General features: G+C 35.1%; 1 protein-coding gene across 1 annotated transcript in view; it reads right to left on the reverse strand.

Annotated features, from left to right (window-relative positions):
* The window catches only part of LOC129275121 (reticulophagy regulator 3-like), a 30,504-nt gene that overhangs the window by 7,872 nt on the left and 8,301 nt on the right, over positions 1 to 14,331 (reverse strand). Inside the window, exons 2-6 of the mRNA XM_064108209.1 lie at positions 13,009 to 13,115; positions 11,361 to 11,388; positions 8,846 to 8,972; positions 7,613 to 7,697; positions 3,406 to 3,540 (exon numbers count right to left, since the gene is read on the reverse strand). Of these exons, the coding sequence (XP_063964279.1) occupies positions 3,406 to 3,540; positions 7,613 to 7,697; positions 8,846 to 8,972; positions 11,361 to 11,388; positions 13,009 to 13,115 (482 nt within the window). The remainder of the gene's footprint in view (positions 1 to 3,405; positions 3,541 to 7,612; positions 7,698 to 8,845; positions 8,973 to 11,360; positions 11,389 to 13,008; positions 13,116 to 14,331) is intronic.

The following is a 14,331-nucleotide window of genomic DNA, read 5'->3' on the forward strand; positions in this document are numbered from 1 at the left end:
ACTTCTATTGGACCATCAAAAATATTCTATTTGACCCACAGGAAACTTCTATTGGACCAACAGAATAATTCTATTGGACCAACAGAAAACCTCTATTGGACCATCAAAAATATTATATTTGACCCATAGGAAACTTCTATTGGACCAACAGAATAATTCTATTGGACCAACAGAAAACCTCTATTTGACCATCAAAAATTTTATATTTGGCCCACAGAAAACTTCTATTGGACCAACAGAATAATTATATTGGACCAACAGAAAACCTCTATTGGACCATCAAAAATATTCTGTAAGACCCACAGGAAACTTCTATTGGACTGTCAGAATAATTCTATTGGACCAACAGAAAACCTCTATTGGGCCATCAAAAATATTCTATTTGACCCACAGGAAACTTCTATTGGACCAACAGAAAACCTCTATTCGACCATCAAAAATATTATATTTGACCCATAGGAAACTTCTACTGGACCAACAGAATAATTTTATTGGACCAACAGAAAACCTCTATTGGACCATCAAAAATATTCTGTAAGACCCACAGGAAACTTCTATTGGACCAACAGAATAATTCTATTGGACCAACAGAAAACCTCTATTGGACCATTAAAAATATTCTATTAGTCCCACAGGAAACTTCTATTGGACTGTCAGAATAATTCTATTGGACCAACAGAAAACCTCTATTGGAACATAAAAACATATTCTATTTGACCCACAGGAAACTTCTATTGGACCAACAGAAAACCTCTATTGGACCATCAAAAATATTATATTTGACCCATAGGAAACTTCTATTGGACCAACAGAATAATTCTATTGGACCAACAGAAAACCTCTATTGGACCATCAAATATTCTATAAGACCCACAGGAAACTTCTATTGGACTGTCAGAATAATTCTATTGGACCAACAGAAAACCTCTATTGGACCATCAAAAATATTATATTTGGCCCACAGGAAACTTCTATTGGACCAACAGAAAACCTCTATTGGACCATCAAAAATATTCTGTAAGACCCACAGGAAACTTCTATTGGACTGTCAGAATAATTCTATTGGACCAACAGAAAACCTCTATTGGGCCATCAAAAATATTCTATTTGACCCACAGGAAACTTCTATTGGACCAACAGAATAATTCTATTTGACCAACAGAAAACTTCTATTGGACCATCAAAATATTCTGCAAGACCCACAGGAAACTTCTATTGGACCAACAGAATAATTCTATTGGACCAACAGAAAACCTCTATTGGACCATCAAAAATATTCTCTAAAACCCACAGGAAACTTCTATTGGACCAACAGAAAACCTGTATTGGACCATAAAAAATATTATATTAGACCCACAGGAAACTTCTATTGGACCAACAGAAAACCTCTATTGGAACATCAAAAATATATTCTATTTGACCCACAGGAAACTTCTATTGGACCAACAGAAAACCTCTATTGGACCATCAAAAATATTCTATTTGGCCCACAGGAAACTTCTATTGGACCAACAGAATAATTCTATTGGACAAACAGAAAACCTCTATTGGACCATCAAAAATATTTTGTAAGACCCACAGGAAACTTCTATTGGACCAACAGAATAATTCTATTGGACCAACAGAAAACCTCTATTGGACCATAAAAAATATTCTATTAGACCCACAGGAAATTTCTGTGGGAATGACAAAATATACAGATTCTACAATCAACTCAAATTATAACAAGGTGCTTGAGACCAAGCCGATTATCTTCTTATTCTCATCATAAATTTTAGACACATGTTAAAAATTGGTACCAGAAGAATTGGCTCGTTATAATGAAATCTCCTTTAATATATCCCTGCTCATTATATCGGGAGTAGATTGGATTCAGCCAGAATCAACCAACAACTTGGCAAAGTGTTACTACAAAATAAAGGTATGAAATATCAAATAGAATCAATGTGTTGTTTTATTTCATTTTGAACAATAATATTGTGGAATTACATCAGGGTGAGCTCTGTTAAAACATATAAGAGTACTTTATGTTTTTAATTTGGTTCGAATTATTCAGACAAATAAAATGAAATATTTACAACTTGGATTGCCAAATAAGCTCCCACTCTTACACTCTAATAGACAGACAATACATGTAGGCAGTTGGGATATAATGTACATGTAGGAACCCCCCCCCCCCACCCTTATCTCTTACACTCTAATAGACAGACAATAGGCAGTTGGGATATACATGTAGGACCCCCCCCCCCCCCACCCTTACCTCTTACACTCTAATAGACAGACAATAGGCAGTTGGGATATAGGACCCCCCCCCCCACCCTTATCTCTTACACTCTAATAGACAGACAGTTGGGATATAGGACCCCCCCCCCCTTATCTCTTACACTCTAATAAGCAGACAATATGTTTGTTACGTAATGGAAATTGTATTGTGTACGAATGTTATCAATGCAGAAGAAAACAATAAATCACATCAAATCAAATATGAAGTTGGGATGAAGTAACCACCCCCTTATCTCTTACACTCTAATAGACAGATAAAAGGCAGTAAGGGTACAGGACCCCCCCATCCCTTGCAACTCTCATAGACAAGATTCTAATATGTAATCGGCAGTAGGGGTATAGGAAGCCCCCCCCCCCCCCCCCCGGAATCTTATATATAAATAGATTGCCATAACTTTATTTTAGCACTGTCTACCTTTTCAGAGAGAAATATTCATGTGATCGGACTCACTACCAGCAATGTGGTTTATTTGTGAATGCTTCTAGGACACATCTAGGGATGTAACATTAAAAAAATATGCCTAAGTAATATTTACAATCAATAATAAAAATTTACATATGGGCAATTCCATAGGTTGGTGGACATGAGCTCAATGTGTCTTTGTACATATAGCCCATCTGAACCGTAACGTGAGTAACCACTTTATCTGCACCCCTTGTAAAAACCATGTGTTCTTTATTTTTTTAATTATATACAAATTTGTCTCCCTAATATACTTCTTTGAAATGGATATAATCAACTTTCATAAAAGCCTTGCATGAGGACACTTTTCACTTATGTCCACTTTTCATTTTATGCATGTCCAAATCATGTAACATGAGTAACCGACACATTTCAAAGATTTGCCAGGAGCATAATGAAATTTCCCAAGTTTTGTTTTTATACAAAGGATAGTCAGACTGCGTACTATGTTGTGATAAAGAGATGTTTAGTTCCTATCAATAATAATGGAGTTACAGCTCCAAGTATGAGTCAAGGTGTCTCCAAATGTAACGTGAGTAACCATGGAATAGCCCATATGGTTGCTAGCTCAATTTAACAAGGCCTGGTTCCTACTACAAAAAATAGCAACATTTCCTTCTCCAACATTACTTATCATGTTGAATGTGAACAATACTTACGTCTTTGACGTTTCTCTTTACGTTCTAAACTCTCCATGCTCTGTTCAAACTGGTTCAAGAAAGGCTGTAGTTTGGTGTAGAGTTTACCCGACACATCATGGTATAGATAGGCAGGCCATAATAGCAGACATATCACTAACATAGGAAAGAATAGAAACAAAATGAGATGGATTCTTGACTGCACACAGTCAAAATTTATGCCTCTGACATAGCTAGATCTGAACTATATTGCATATACATGTACTTTATTCTGATATTGTGAATATGCACAATTCAGACATGTTAGAAACTTAAAAACTAGACTAGCAATATATGAGCAAACTCTGTGAAGGCTTAATTTCATGGATAGCAAGATTTATTTATAGATTGATTCATCTCCCAGCTGTCTTTCTAAGCAATGATCTAGGTAGGTGATATAACATGAACAGTATTCTCAATACATGGGAGGATCTACTATGATCAAATACTAGATTAAAAAAGCACATATACTTTCATACTATAATGCATATTATTACAGAGACAAATTAATTACCGCTAGTGGAAAATATTTTTGTCTAAAAAAATGTTCAAACCTCTGAAAGCAGATTAACAGCAATGATTTTATACAGAGAAAGGCCTAAAACCGAAAACTCTGAAAGAATAGGAAGGAAATCCTTCTCGATGACTGAAACTTGCCATATCATCATATACATGTATGTACAAAAGTATCATTAGGTGCACTATACAGCAGTTGGATGAATATGTATTGATCAGAATACAGTTACATGTACATTGGACAGAACTTTTTAGGTGGTCTGTCATTAAGATGACAGATCACCTATTATATTCGTCAGAATTTTCTTTATTTTTATTGCCAAATCTTTGTCCACCTCTATCTCAAAATCGGGCATGTCAATTTCCTTGATTTTCATGTCATGTATGGGCATCATTATGGACATGGGAATCGAAACTTTTCAAGGTTATCAAATCATGATGACGTCATCTAGGCGCCATTTTGTAAAATTAAATGATTGATCATATCATCGCAACTAATCATCAAAAATCATCCATATTTGCATCATATCAAGTTCAGGTGACAGGTCATCAGGACATATCATCAGAGGTCATGCAAAGGTCACGACGCGCACGTACGCGCGCGTCAAAATTTTAAATTTCCCCAAATCGACCGTGATGCAAGTTTGGGTACGTTTCTGGTCATTTTGAGCATGTCAAGAATTTGCGCGCGCACAGGTATGCGTGCGGTTTCTTGCACCTACCATCGTTATGCATCTTCGAGTCATCATTTCTTTCATGTCTTTCCATTGTCCATTATCTTCTGATTAATTTGATACCTCATTCAGCCTCTCACGACCAATAATACGGGAATGCGCGTCCATTCAAATTTGCATTACGCGCGCGTAAATGGGCAAAAATATGCCTATATAAAATTCACTGTAGCTCTTCAGGGAGTCCGTTGACCCCAATTTTTCTTTTCATATTCGAATTGAGTATGAATAGGAGATATGATTTCATGCCACATTTGACTCTTAATTACATCGTGACGTCATCAAAATGGCGTCGGAACTAAAAACAAGCGTTTTCTGTTTCATGATGTCACCACAGTCATTTAAATTGATTTTAATTCCGTAAATCTTGGTCTGTTCTCGCCAAATTTTCAATATGTTTTAGCTTAGAATGTATCCTTTAGACAATATCTCCACTGTTTCATTTTAAAGCTTGTACTATTCTCAAAACTAGAATTTGTAGAGTTTTGTCATCATGCCAATTTGGAATTGCAAAAATGTACATTCAATGTCAAGTTGACAATATGTTTCCTATTTTGCTCTCTGTGCTTGTCGAACACACTGTGGCCGACTGGATAACACACCTGACTGGTATACCAGGGTTCGGTGGTTCAAACCTCGCTGGACCCCTTTTTTTTTTTTTTTTTTTTTTTGGTCCTTTTTAGGTGGTCTGTCATTAAGATGACAGATCACCTATTATATTCGTCAGAATTTTCTTTATTTTTATTGCCAAATCTTTGTCCACCTCAATCTCAAAATCGGGCATGTCAATTTCCTTGATTTTCATGTCATGTATGGGCATCATTATGGACATGGGAATCGAAACTTTTCAAGGTTATCAAATCATGATGACGTCATCTAGGCGCCATTTTGTAAAATTAAATGATTGATCATATCATCGCAACTAATCATCAAAAATCATCCATATTTGCATCATATCAAGTTCAGGTGACAGGTCATCAGGACATATCATCAGAGGTCATGCAAAGGTCACGACGCGCACGTACGCGCGCGTCAAAATTTTAAATTTCCCCAAATCGACCGTGATGCAAGTTTGGGTACGTTTCTGGTCATTTTGAGCATGTCAAGAATTTGCGCGCGCACAGGTATGCGTGCGGTTTCTTGCACCTACCATCGTTATGCATCTTCGAGTCATCATTTCTTTCATGTCTTTCCATTGTCCATTATCTTCTGATTAATTTGATACCTCATTCAGCCTCTCACGACCAATAATACGGGAATGCGCGTCCATTCAAATTTGCATTACGCGCGCGTAAATGGGCAAAAATATGCCTATATAAAATTCACCGTATCTTCGTTATTACTTGTCAGTTTTCTTCCAAATTTTGATATGATATAGTGAAGACAATTGTCTACAAATAACGTGTGAATAATTTTGACTTTTGACCACAGCATCAATGTGTTATGATGTGTTTAAATTTTTGCAAATTTTTTCTGGACGTAATTTTTGCGAAATTCTTTAGAGAAATGTTTTATTAACCAATTGTACAGTCTTCCTGAAAATTTCAAGCCCACTTGCCTTGCATTTTTTTATGTAGGACAATTTTTGTAATTTTGCCGGAACTTTTTAAGGGGCAATTTTAACATTGTAAAACATCATTTATGTATTTTTTAGTAAACGCTGCAATATTTAAACACTATTGGGTTGAAAATTTTCATTCCGGACATTTTGCGGAAATTCCTGGATTTTTTTCTGTTTGTTCATTTTTACTTAATATAACGTATAACAAATTTTCAGGTACCTTCTGTGAAATGAAAAATTGTGCAATTTAGTTAATTACACATGTTCCCGAAATTTTGCGGGAAAATTGCCAGTATTTGAATCTTTTACCTGACTTTTTTCAGTAAAAATCATCAAGAAAGAATTTTCAAGTAAATGTCAAAGTCATACACAATTAATAAATGGATATTGAAAATTTTTGACGGAAAATATTATTTGAAATGTTAAAAAATTTTCAGAAATTTGGCAAACATTTACAAAAAAAAATCTGGTTCTTTTATCAAATACATCACTGATGAGTTTTGATGTGAATGCTGTGAAATTATAGCATTATGAAACTTCTCATTAAAATCTATTGAAATGTAGCAGAAAATTTGAACAAAAATATTTAAGATATTTTAGCTTTTAAAAAGTATCACCTATGAATTTTCAAGTATTCTATGAAATTAATACCCACTGACATTGTGAAATGTCAGTGGGTGAAATTTAAAAAAAAAAATGCTCAAAGTACAAAGAATTTTTAACAAGATTTTGCATAAAAAACATCAAACTGTCGATTAAAAATTAGCTGCTGTGAAAATTAAGGCGCCTTTCATTGCGCAATTTTGGAAAGCCAATTTCGGTAAAATCGTCTGAGATTTTTGGAGAGTTTTTAAGGCATTTTACGTGCTCCTAACTTTATTTCGTATTTAACATATTGCATTATCACCACCATCATTATAATCATCACGATTGTCATCACTACATTTATAATCACATTTAGCAATGGTCAAAATTTATTCCTTTGATGTCTATGATCAAGATTATCAATCATATCTGAATGATTCATTCCCGGGATTCATTTTATACAACATTAGCCGACAATGAATGAAAAATCATGACAGACCACCTAATTCGTCCGCATGACGAATTAAAATCTAGTTAGAATTAGATTCACAACTTTTCTTCTCTAATATCCTTCGAAGTGAATAGTAAAAAAAAAGAGTTGTAAACCATCATATTTCTCTATAAATAGAGTGAACAAGACTTTCTAAGACAACTTCTTTTCAAGTAACAAACTTTAAATTAGTAATAGTATTCTGAAGAAGATCCTTAGAAATTCAACTTGATATTATGATGAAAGCTCTGTGATGGCATCTAGGTCACCTGATACAGTCACCTGACACAATCACCTGATACTTACATATTATGTACGAGATGAGGACTCCAGGTATGTAGTAGCCAATGGTAGCCATGGTCAAACACACCAGACAGGTGAATGTACAGAACTGTAGGGAATGGAGAGAAAGCCGGAGAGATGAGAGAGATGGAGAAAGACAGAGAGAAAGAAAGAGAGAAGAAAAGAAAAAAAAGGGCAGAAAAGAGAAGGGTGATGAGATAGAGGGGAGGGGATAAACACATAGGCCCGTATTCTGAAGTCAGGTTTAATTTAAACTCGGGTTTAAAGTTGTTGTTTAAGTATGGGAAGCCAAAAGTATCAATTTTTTTTATTAAGTTGAACGTTTCTTTTGTTTACTTTGCTCTTTCCTGATTCATCGATGGTGAAGACAATAATCTATTTATGCTTCCTAGAAAATTATGAAAGATTTGAGAGCCAAATGAGCTGAAATATGATATCTCTACTGTTAGTGATTTATGTAACAATTGGCTCTCCATACTTAAACCTCAACTTTAAACCTGAGTTTAAGTTAAACCTGCTATCAGAATACGGGCCATACAGTATAGCAGAAATTAAGAATCCCAAGTACATGTTTATTGGATAATGTACTTCCTCTATGAAACAAACATAATGATTAAACAAAATATTTCATGATCATAGTGAATAAATCATGATGGAAATTTACCAAGCATTCTTTGGAGGGGGTGGGGGGTATCTATAATTACACTAAATATTCAAGTGTGTGTCAGAGGCTGCAGAAGGTTTTGAAAGTGGGGGGGGGGGGGGGGCTGACCATGCAAAAAAAATCAAAATCAGGTGGTAATTTAATAGGTTTTTGTTATTATTACATTTTACATGTACTGAAATGAAATGAAGAGTGGGGGGATCTGAAGCCCCCCCCGCCCGTTCTGCACTCCATGGCCTGTATTATGATGTCAGGTTTAAATAGACCATGGTCTAACTCCGTGCTAAAGTGATGGGAAGCCAAAGGTGTCAACATTTTTATTACATTGTACGTTTCTTATGTTTACTGTGCTCTTTCCTGATTCTTCACGGTGAAGATAATTATCTTATACTTACTTCTTAGACAATTGGGAATGATTTAAGAGTCATATGAGATGAAATATTGTAACTCTACTGTTAGTGAATTATGTCAATATTGGCAATCCATACTTGTTGTACAACTTTAAACCTCTTAAACTTCAAAATACGGGCCCATGTGTACAATGAATGGAATACTGATTTAAAAGGACTCACTTTGGCAGGTTCATGTCGTCTGAGTTCCCAGTATGCATTGTACCACTCATCTGCGACTTGCCATGCGTGGGCAACATGATCACACAGCTCTGGTACGCTCAGCAGGCGTACATGCAGAGGTGTCCAACTGAACAAAAAATAACAACAAGAAAAATACAACAATTATACAAATAAAATACAATGTCATGATGATGAATGTACAAGAAGAAGCGAATAACTGACCTACACTGCATGTGGCCTCTCATTGAACATATTTAATAAATAGCTGTCTAAAGGGACTATCACGATTGCTCGTGCGATCATTTGGTCACAATATATGTTGCACAGAATCGCAACAGTTGTAAGCAGTCGCACCACCAATTGTGAAAGGGGCTTTAAGGATATGTACATTTTGAAATTTAACTATCTACTATATGGATAATAAATTAACATGTAATCTTATTTGTATCTATAGAAAAATTGAAATGCTTCAAGAGGAATAGTGACTTGGTAATCTATAGAGAAATTGAAGTGCTTCAAGAGGAATAGTGACTTGGTAATCTATAGAGAAATTGAAATGCTTCAAGTTCAAGAGGAATAGTGACTTGGTATAATATAATATAATTATCAAATATTCTGGTATGAAAGCACTGTACTGAGTGGTGAATTAGTGTTTTATCGTTCAAGGGGTACTCTAAACAAGACTACACTGCTCAGAATGGTGCATTATGGGTTGTAAACCTGACCTGATTTGAGTAGTTGCGGACCTGAGGTAGTGTTACGCAAGGGTGCTGATTCATATTAACTTTGATTCTCTATTATCTCAATGTGTAAAATTGATATAAAAAATATCCTTTAAAAAACTAATTCTGTGCAGTAGATATAGATCAGAAGACAATTAGTAGAAAAGGAGGAGTCATACAAACACACTACTGATGACAGCTGTAGCTAAATATGTGTGCATTAGGCCCGTTTCGGGTACACGTGTACACGTGTACACGCACGGTCAAGTCAGTGCACGTGTACTAAATTCCATCACCGTGTACACGGTAGCATCTGCATAAAGCTTGCATGGGACTACAAAATCAGTGAACAAGCTCACAGCCTCACATTAAATCATAGTTCTCAGACACTGCACATATTCTAATTACTAATATGTCAATATATTTCAATTAATCTAGAGTGAGTTCACTTCCAAAATCGCCGATTTAATCCACATACATTCTGGAGACTCAAGTTTTTGTACCACGAAATGGGTCTGCTCCGCCTCCGGTCTCGAAAGTGTTGCTCAATCACACTCATAGCCAATTTGAGAATCACCAATTGCAACAGCGATCATTGCTACAACTTACGTGTTATACGCTCGTACACATGTGCTACAAGCCTACAAACAAACGCTCCTCAAATTGGCAACAAAATAATGAAAATCAATCGATAACTTCAGTTACACTTAATTCTGCAGCGATCTGTGCATGCACGTACGGTACAGTATACAAAATGCGCATCCAACGAGCGTCGGCGCTAGCAGGGCCCTGCACTGATTTTCTTTTGCATTCTTTATTAATTTAATGCGCTGCTAAGCTGAGTAAACTTTTAATTTGCACCAATTTTTGTGGATTGATACTTCAAACTTCTCTGGTAAGCTTTAAAACCGTGACTTAGGCTATATAGACCCCCTTTTTAATGACATGTTGATGCAGGTCCGTGTCGACATGAAAACAACTCGCTCTCAGAGTGTTTACAACGTGTACACGTGTACACGACCGAAAAACACGCCGTGTACACGTGCATCAAAAATGGACTTTCAAAACGGGCCTAGTGTGCATCATTATGAACTTTTATCTGATTTACTGAAGATAGATATAATTATGTTTTATTTCAACAATCAATGTTTTTTTCTCCTTTTTTAATTATAATACCAACAATACATAGCGCATATCTCTGCCAAATACATTCCTATGCGCTCAACTGGATATTATTACCCTGGCTTTAGCCCCGCAGCCTTTGGCATTTCAAGGAATGAATTCCTGCTAGGTACCTATTTACTTCACCTGGGTTGAGTGCAGCACAATGTGGACAAATTTCTTGACGAAGGAAATTTCGCAATGCATGGCTAGGATTCGAACCCGCGGCCCTCTGTTTCAAAGTCAGAAGACTAATCCAATGGGCCACAACACTCCTTGTACACTGTTTGCTTGCAATGCCTACCACCCATGAAATTTCCATGGATTGCACTAGTTTAAATACAATTTGTATCATTATCATCAGATGAAGTAGATCTGGTGGTAATAGCTAGGCAGTACTAGACTACTAGTAGTATAAGCAGGAGTAGTAGTAGCAGTAGCAGCAGCAACAAAAAGTAGTACAGTACAAAACTCTTTAAAGGGGTACTCCGGGCTAAAATTACTTATATCTCAATAAATAGAGTAAAATTCGCAGAGCAAAATGCTTGGAGCATGGAGTACCCCTTAAAGGAAATATCTCTTCAAAACTAAAGATAATAAAGACTGATATTGATGGGTTCAAGAATACTCACTCTTCTTCATTTGGATCCTTGGGATTGACTGAATTCAAAATGAAAGGAAATATAACAAATCAATAAAAAATAAAAATAATCAAATGCTCACCAGCTCAGACATTTAGAAACAGTCGAAAGAGAGCTATTGTGAGCTTTTGAATACTTTTCACATACACTACATAATATGAAGAGTATTATTTTGAAAAGTTCCACTGCAAACCCTCTTCAAATACCTTTCCATGCAAATGCATACAACTAAAAGATCCTGTTTGTGTATTGCCTGTCTGAGCAAAGCATCTGACTTTCACAGCAAGTGATTCCAAAATCTTTTACAGCAAAAATAAATTTTTCGTGTAATAGCTGTTACATGTATATTATAAAAAAAGTTCTCTTTTTTCCTCTAGGCTACTGTACAAAAAAGTGTTGTTCAATATGATACGATATTGTAAGGTAAAATTTACACACGCAAATGTGCGAAATACATGTTTATAACAACCATAATAAGCAATGGGATGAAAGGCACTATTAAAGCAATGATGCTATTTGATATTATAAAGAGCTACAGTTAAAGACCCTGACCGGTGTAAAAACAGTCATATATCAAAATAAAGGTAATGATTCATACAATACAAATATACCAAAAATATTACATATATCTCCTTCCATTTCTGACAAATATTTAAAAAAAATCAAAGAAACTGCTCCTCCAAAGTACGCTTCGATTGAGCACCCCCACGTCGCCTGGAAATGATGACGTCACGTTGTGTCAGGAGGGTTGTGATTCCATAGGTTTGTGTACAAAAGCATTGGGTATTTTCTTCCATTTCCATGTTATGAATCCATATTTTTTTTTCGTTTTCAGATGAAAATGGCACTCAAAATTATTCAATGTTCAAATTGTTGTAAACCTACAACTATTCACTACCTTTTTTGTGATTTCTTTGTTTGGCTCTTATTGGGCCTAAATTGCTATGTCAGGAAAAGTTGTTATACATAATCTAAATGCAGATAGAATTGAAATCTGCGCCAAATAAGCAGGAAATAAAATATGGCAAAAACTAGTTCAAAACTGTAGATTTCATAAATTCAAGCTTGTGGGTAAAAATATATGTGATATCCCTCTGTGATAGAAGTGAAGAGAATGAAATGCGTTATCTGGAAAGCAAAAAATCACCCAGTTTTTCTGTGTACAAACCTATGGAATCACGACGCTTCTTACACAACGTGACGTCACGGTCTCGAGGCAGGTGAAAAGCACAATAAAGCCTATTTTCTAAGCGGGGTTCGAAGCCCGATAATTGGAATATTCACAAGCAAAATACTCAGCTGGGAAGCGGTGAAAATGCATAAAGCATACCTTGCTGTATTTAGTAGCTTATAAGCTTTCGATTGGTATATAATTTATCAATTTCATTTTCGGGTCCGGTCTGGATCTTTAAGTTGCATTTCTATGATCAATGAAGTAAGGCCATGTTAAATGATTGTGATAAAGTGACATGACTGCTCAATCAATTATTTCATTTTTGCAAATAGATATTAGATTGCTTCATATCATGGAATACCAGATATATTCTAGATTATTAGGCCAATATTGCACTCATCTTTGATTCATACAATATTGGTGCTAACTCTTTGACTAGGTATCCTACCATAAGTTTTATGTTACCTTGCATGTCAGGCCACACCCTAAAGCGGAAGGACTCAATGCACATCACAATGAAGCACATCATTGCGGATATGAAGACAACCCGCTGATTGGTAGTTACAGCAAGCCTGCAATAAAATAAAAAAAATAGTTAAAGCTAGACCAACATCTACAATGTACATGTATCTTCTTCATATTTTAGACATTGTTCCTTTATTTCCTTTATTTTCCATCTGATCACCATAATAATCTAATGAAGTGCAAAGTGTGATGTTTCTTTCTGTTGACAGTGTCATATTCATGAAGTTCTTAGGGTACACGTTTACTGGAAATGCACATCTGTTTTTAACTCCAATACATCAATTAAAAATAAAAATTGAAATATAACTACACTGTTCCATGTTGGTGAATTCTGGACAGTATTATAGAATCTACTCATACATGTACCATGTAAAACATCTAAAAGGATTGGCCCCCAATTTCAACGGTTTTTTTATTTATTTGTTTTATCTATTTTTATTTTTCATCTGATCATTACCTGTAAATGTTATTACTTCTTTATCATTTTTGTATTCGTATCAATTTATTTATTTATGTTTTGAGGGGGGCATATGCATGTATGCAATAAAATTTCTATAGTCTATGAAATAACATTTGATAAAATTACCGTCATAAAAAAAAATGAAATGTATTTCTGCTCGAACTCAACAATAAATCCAAAGAGATATACATTCAGAGAGCTTGCCTACATGTAATTTAACGTCCGAAAAATGCTCTCCAAACTTTCAAAAATAACTTTTTTCTTTGAATATTAAAGAGAAAGAAAGTAAGTCTGAGTTATATTAGAGTACAGTGTAGTAGTAAGTACACCCATGATTTAATCAGGGAGTTGGAGAAGAGACTCCTGATTTAATCCTACATGTACATGTACACAGTCACAGTGTCTTGAATAAAACGAGAAGTAGGAATTTCAACAGGCGTATTAAGACACATACACAGAGCTCTGTGTTAATGATCAAGCCTTGATCATTAACACAGCTGTGCCTTGCTAATGATATACTGCTATATTATTCATCACTACAGTATGTCATGACAACATCACACATTAAAAGTGCCTTTTCAGAAAGTTTTTGCAAAAAAAAATTACATCTAAACATAGAGAACCAAGGAAAATATAAAGAAATACATGTACATGTAGAACATTAGAATACTACCTGTTTATACTACACACTGTACATGCATTATTATACACACTATTAATTTTGAATAAGTTTAATAACTCCATTTGATTTTATGAGTTTAATTGAATCAAATGATCATACATGTAATTATACATCGTTTGTA

This window comes from Lytechinus pictus, chromosome 13 (assembly GCF_037042905.1).
Source record: "Lytechinus pictus isolate F3 Inbred chromosome 13, Lp3.0, whole genome shotgun sequence".
Lineage (NCBI taxonomy): Eukaryota > Metazoa > Echinodermata > Echinoidea > Temnopleuroida > Toxopneustidae > Lytechinus > Lytechinus pictus.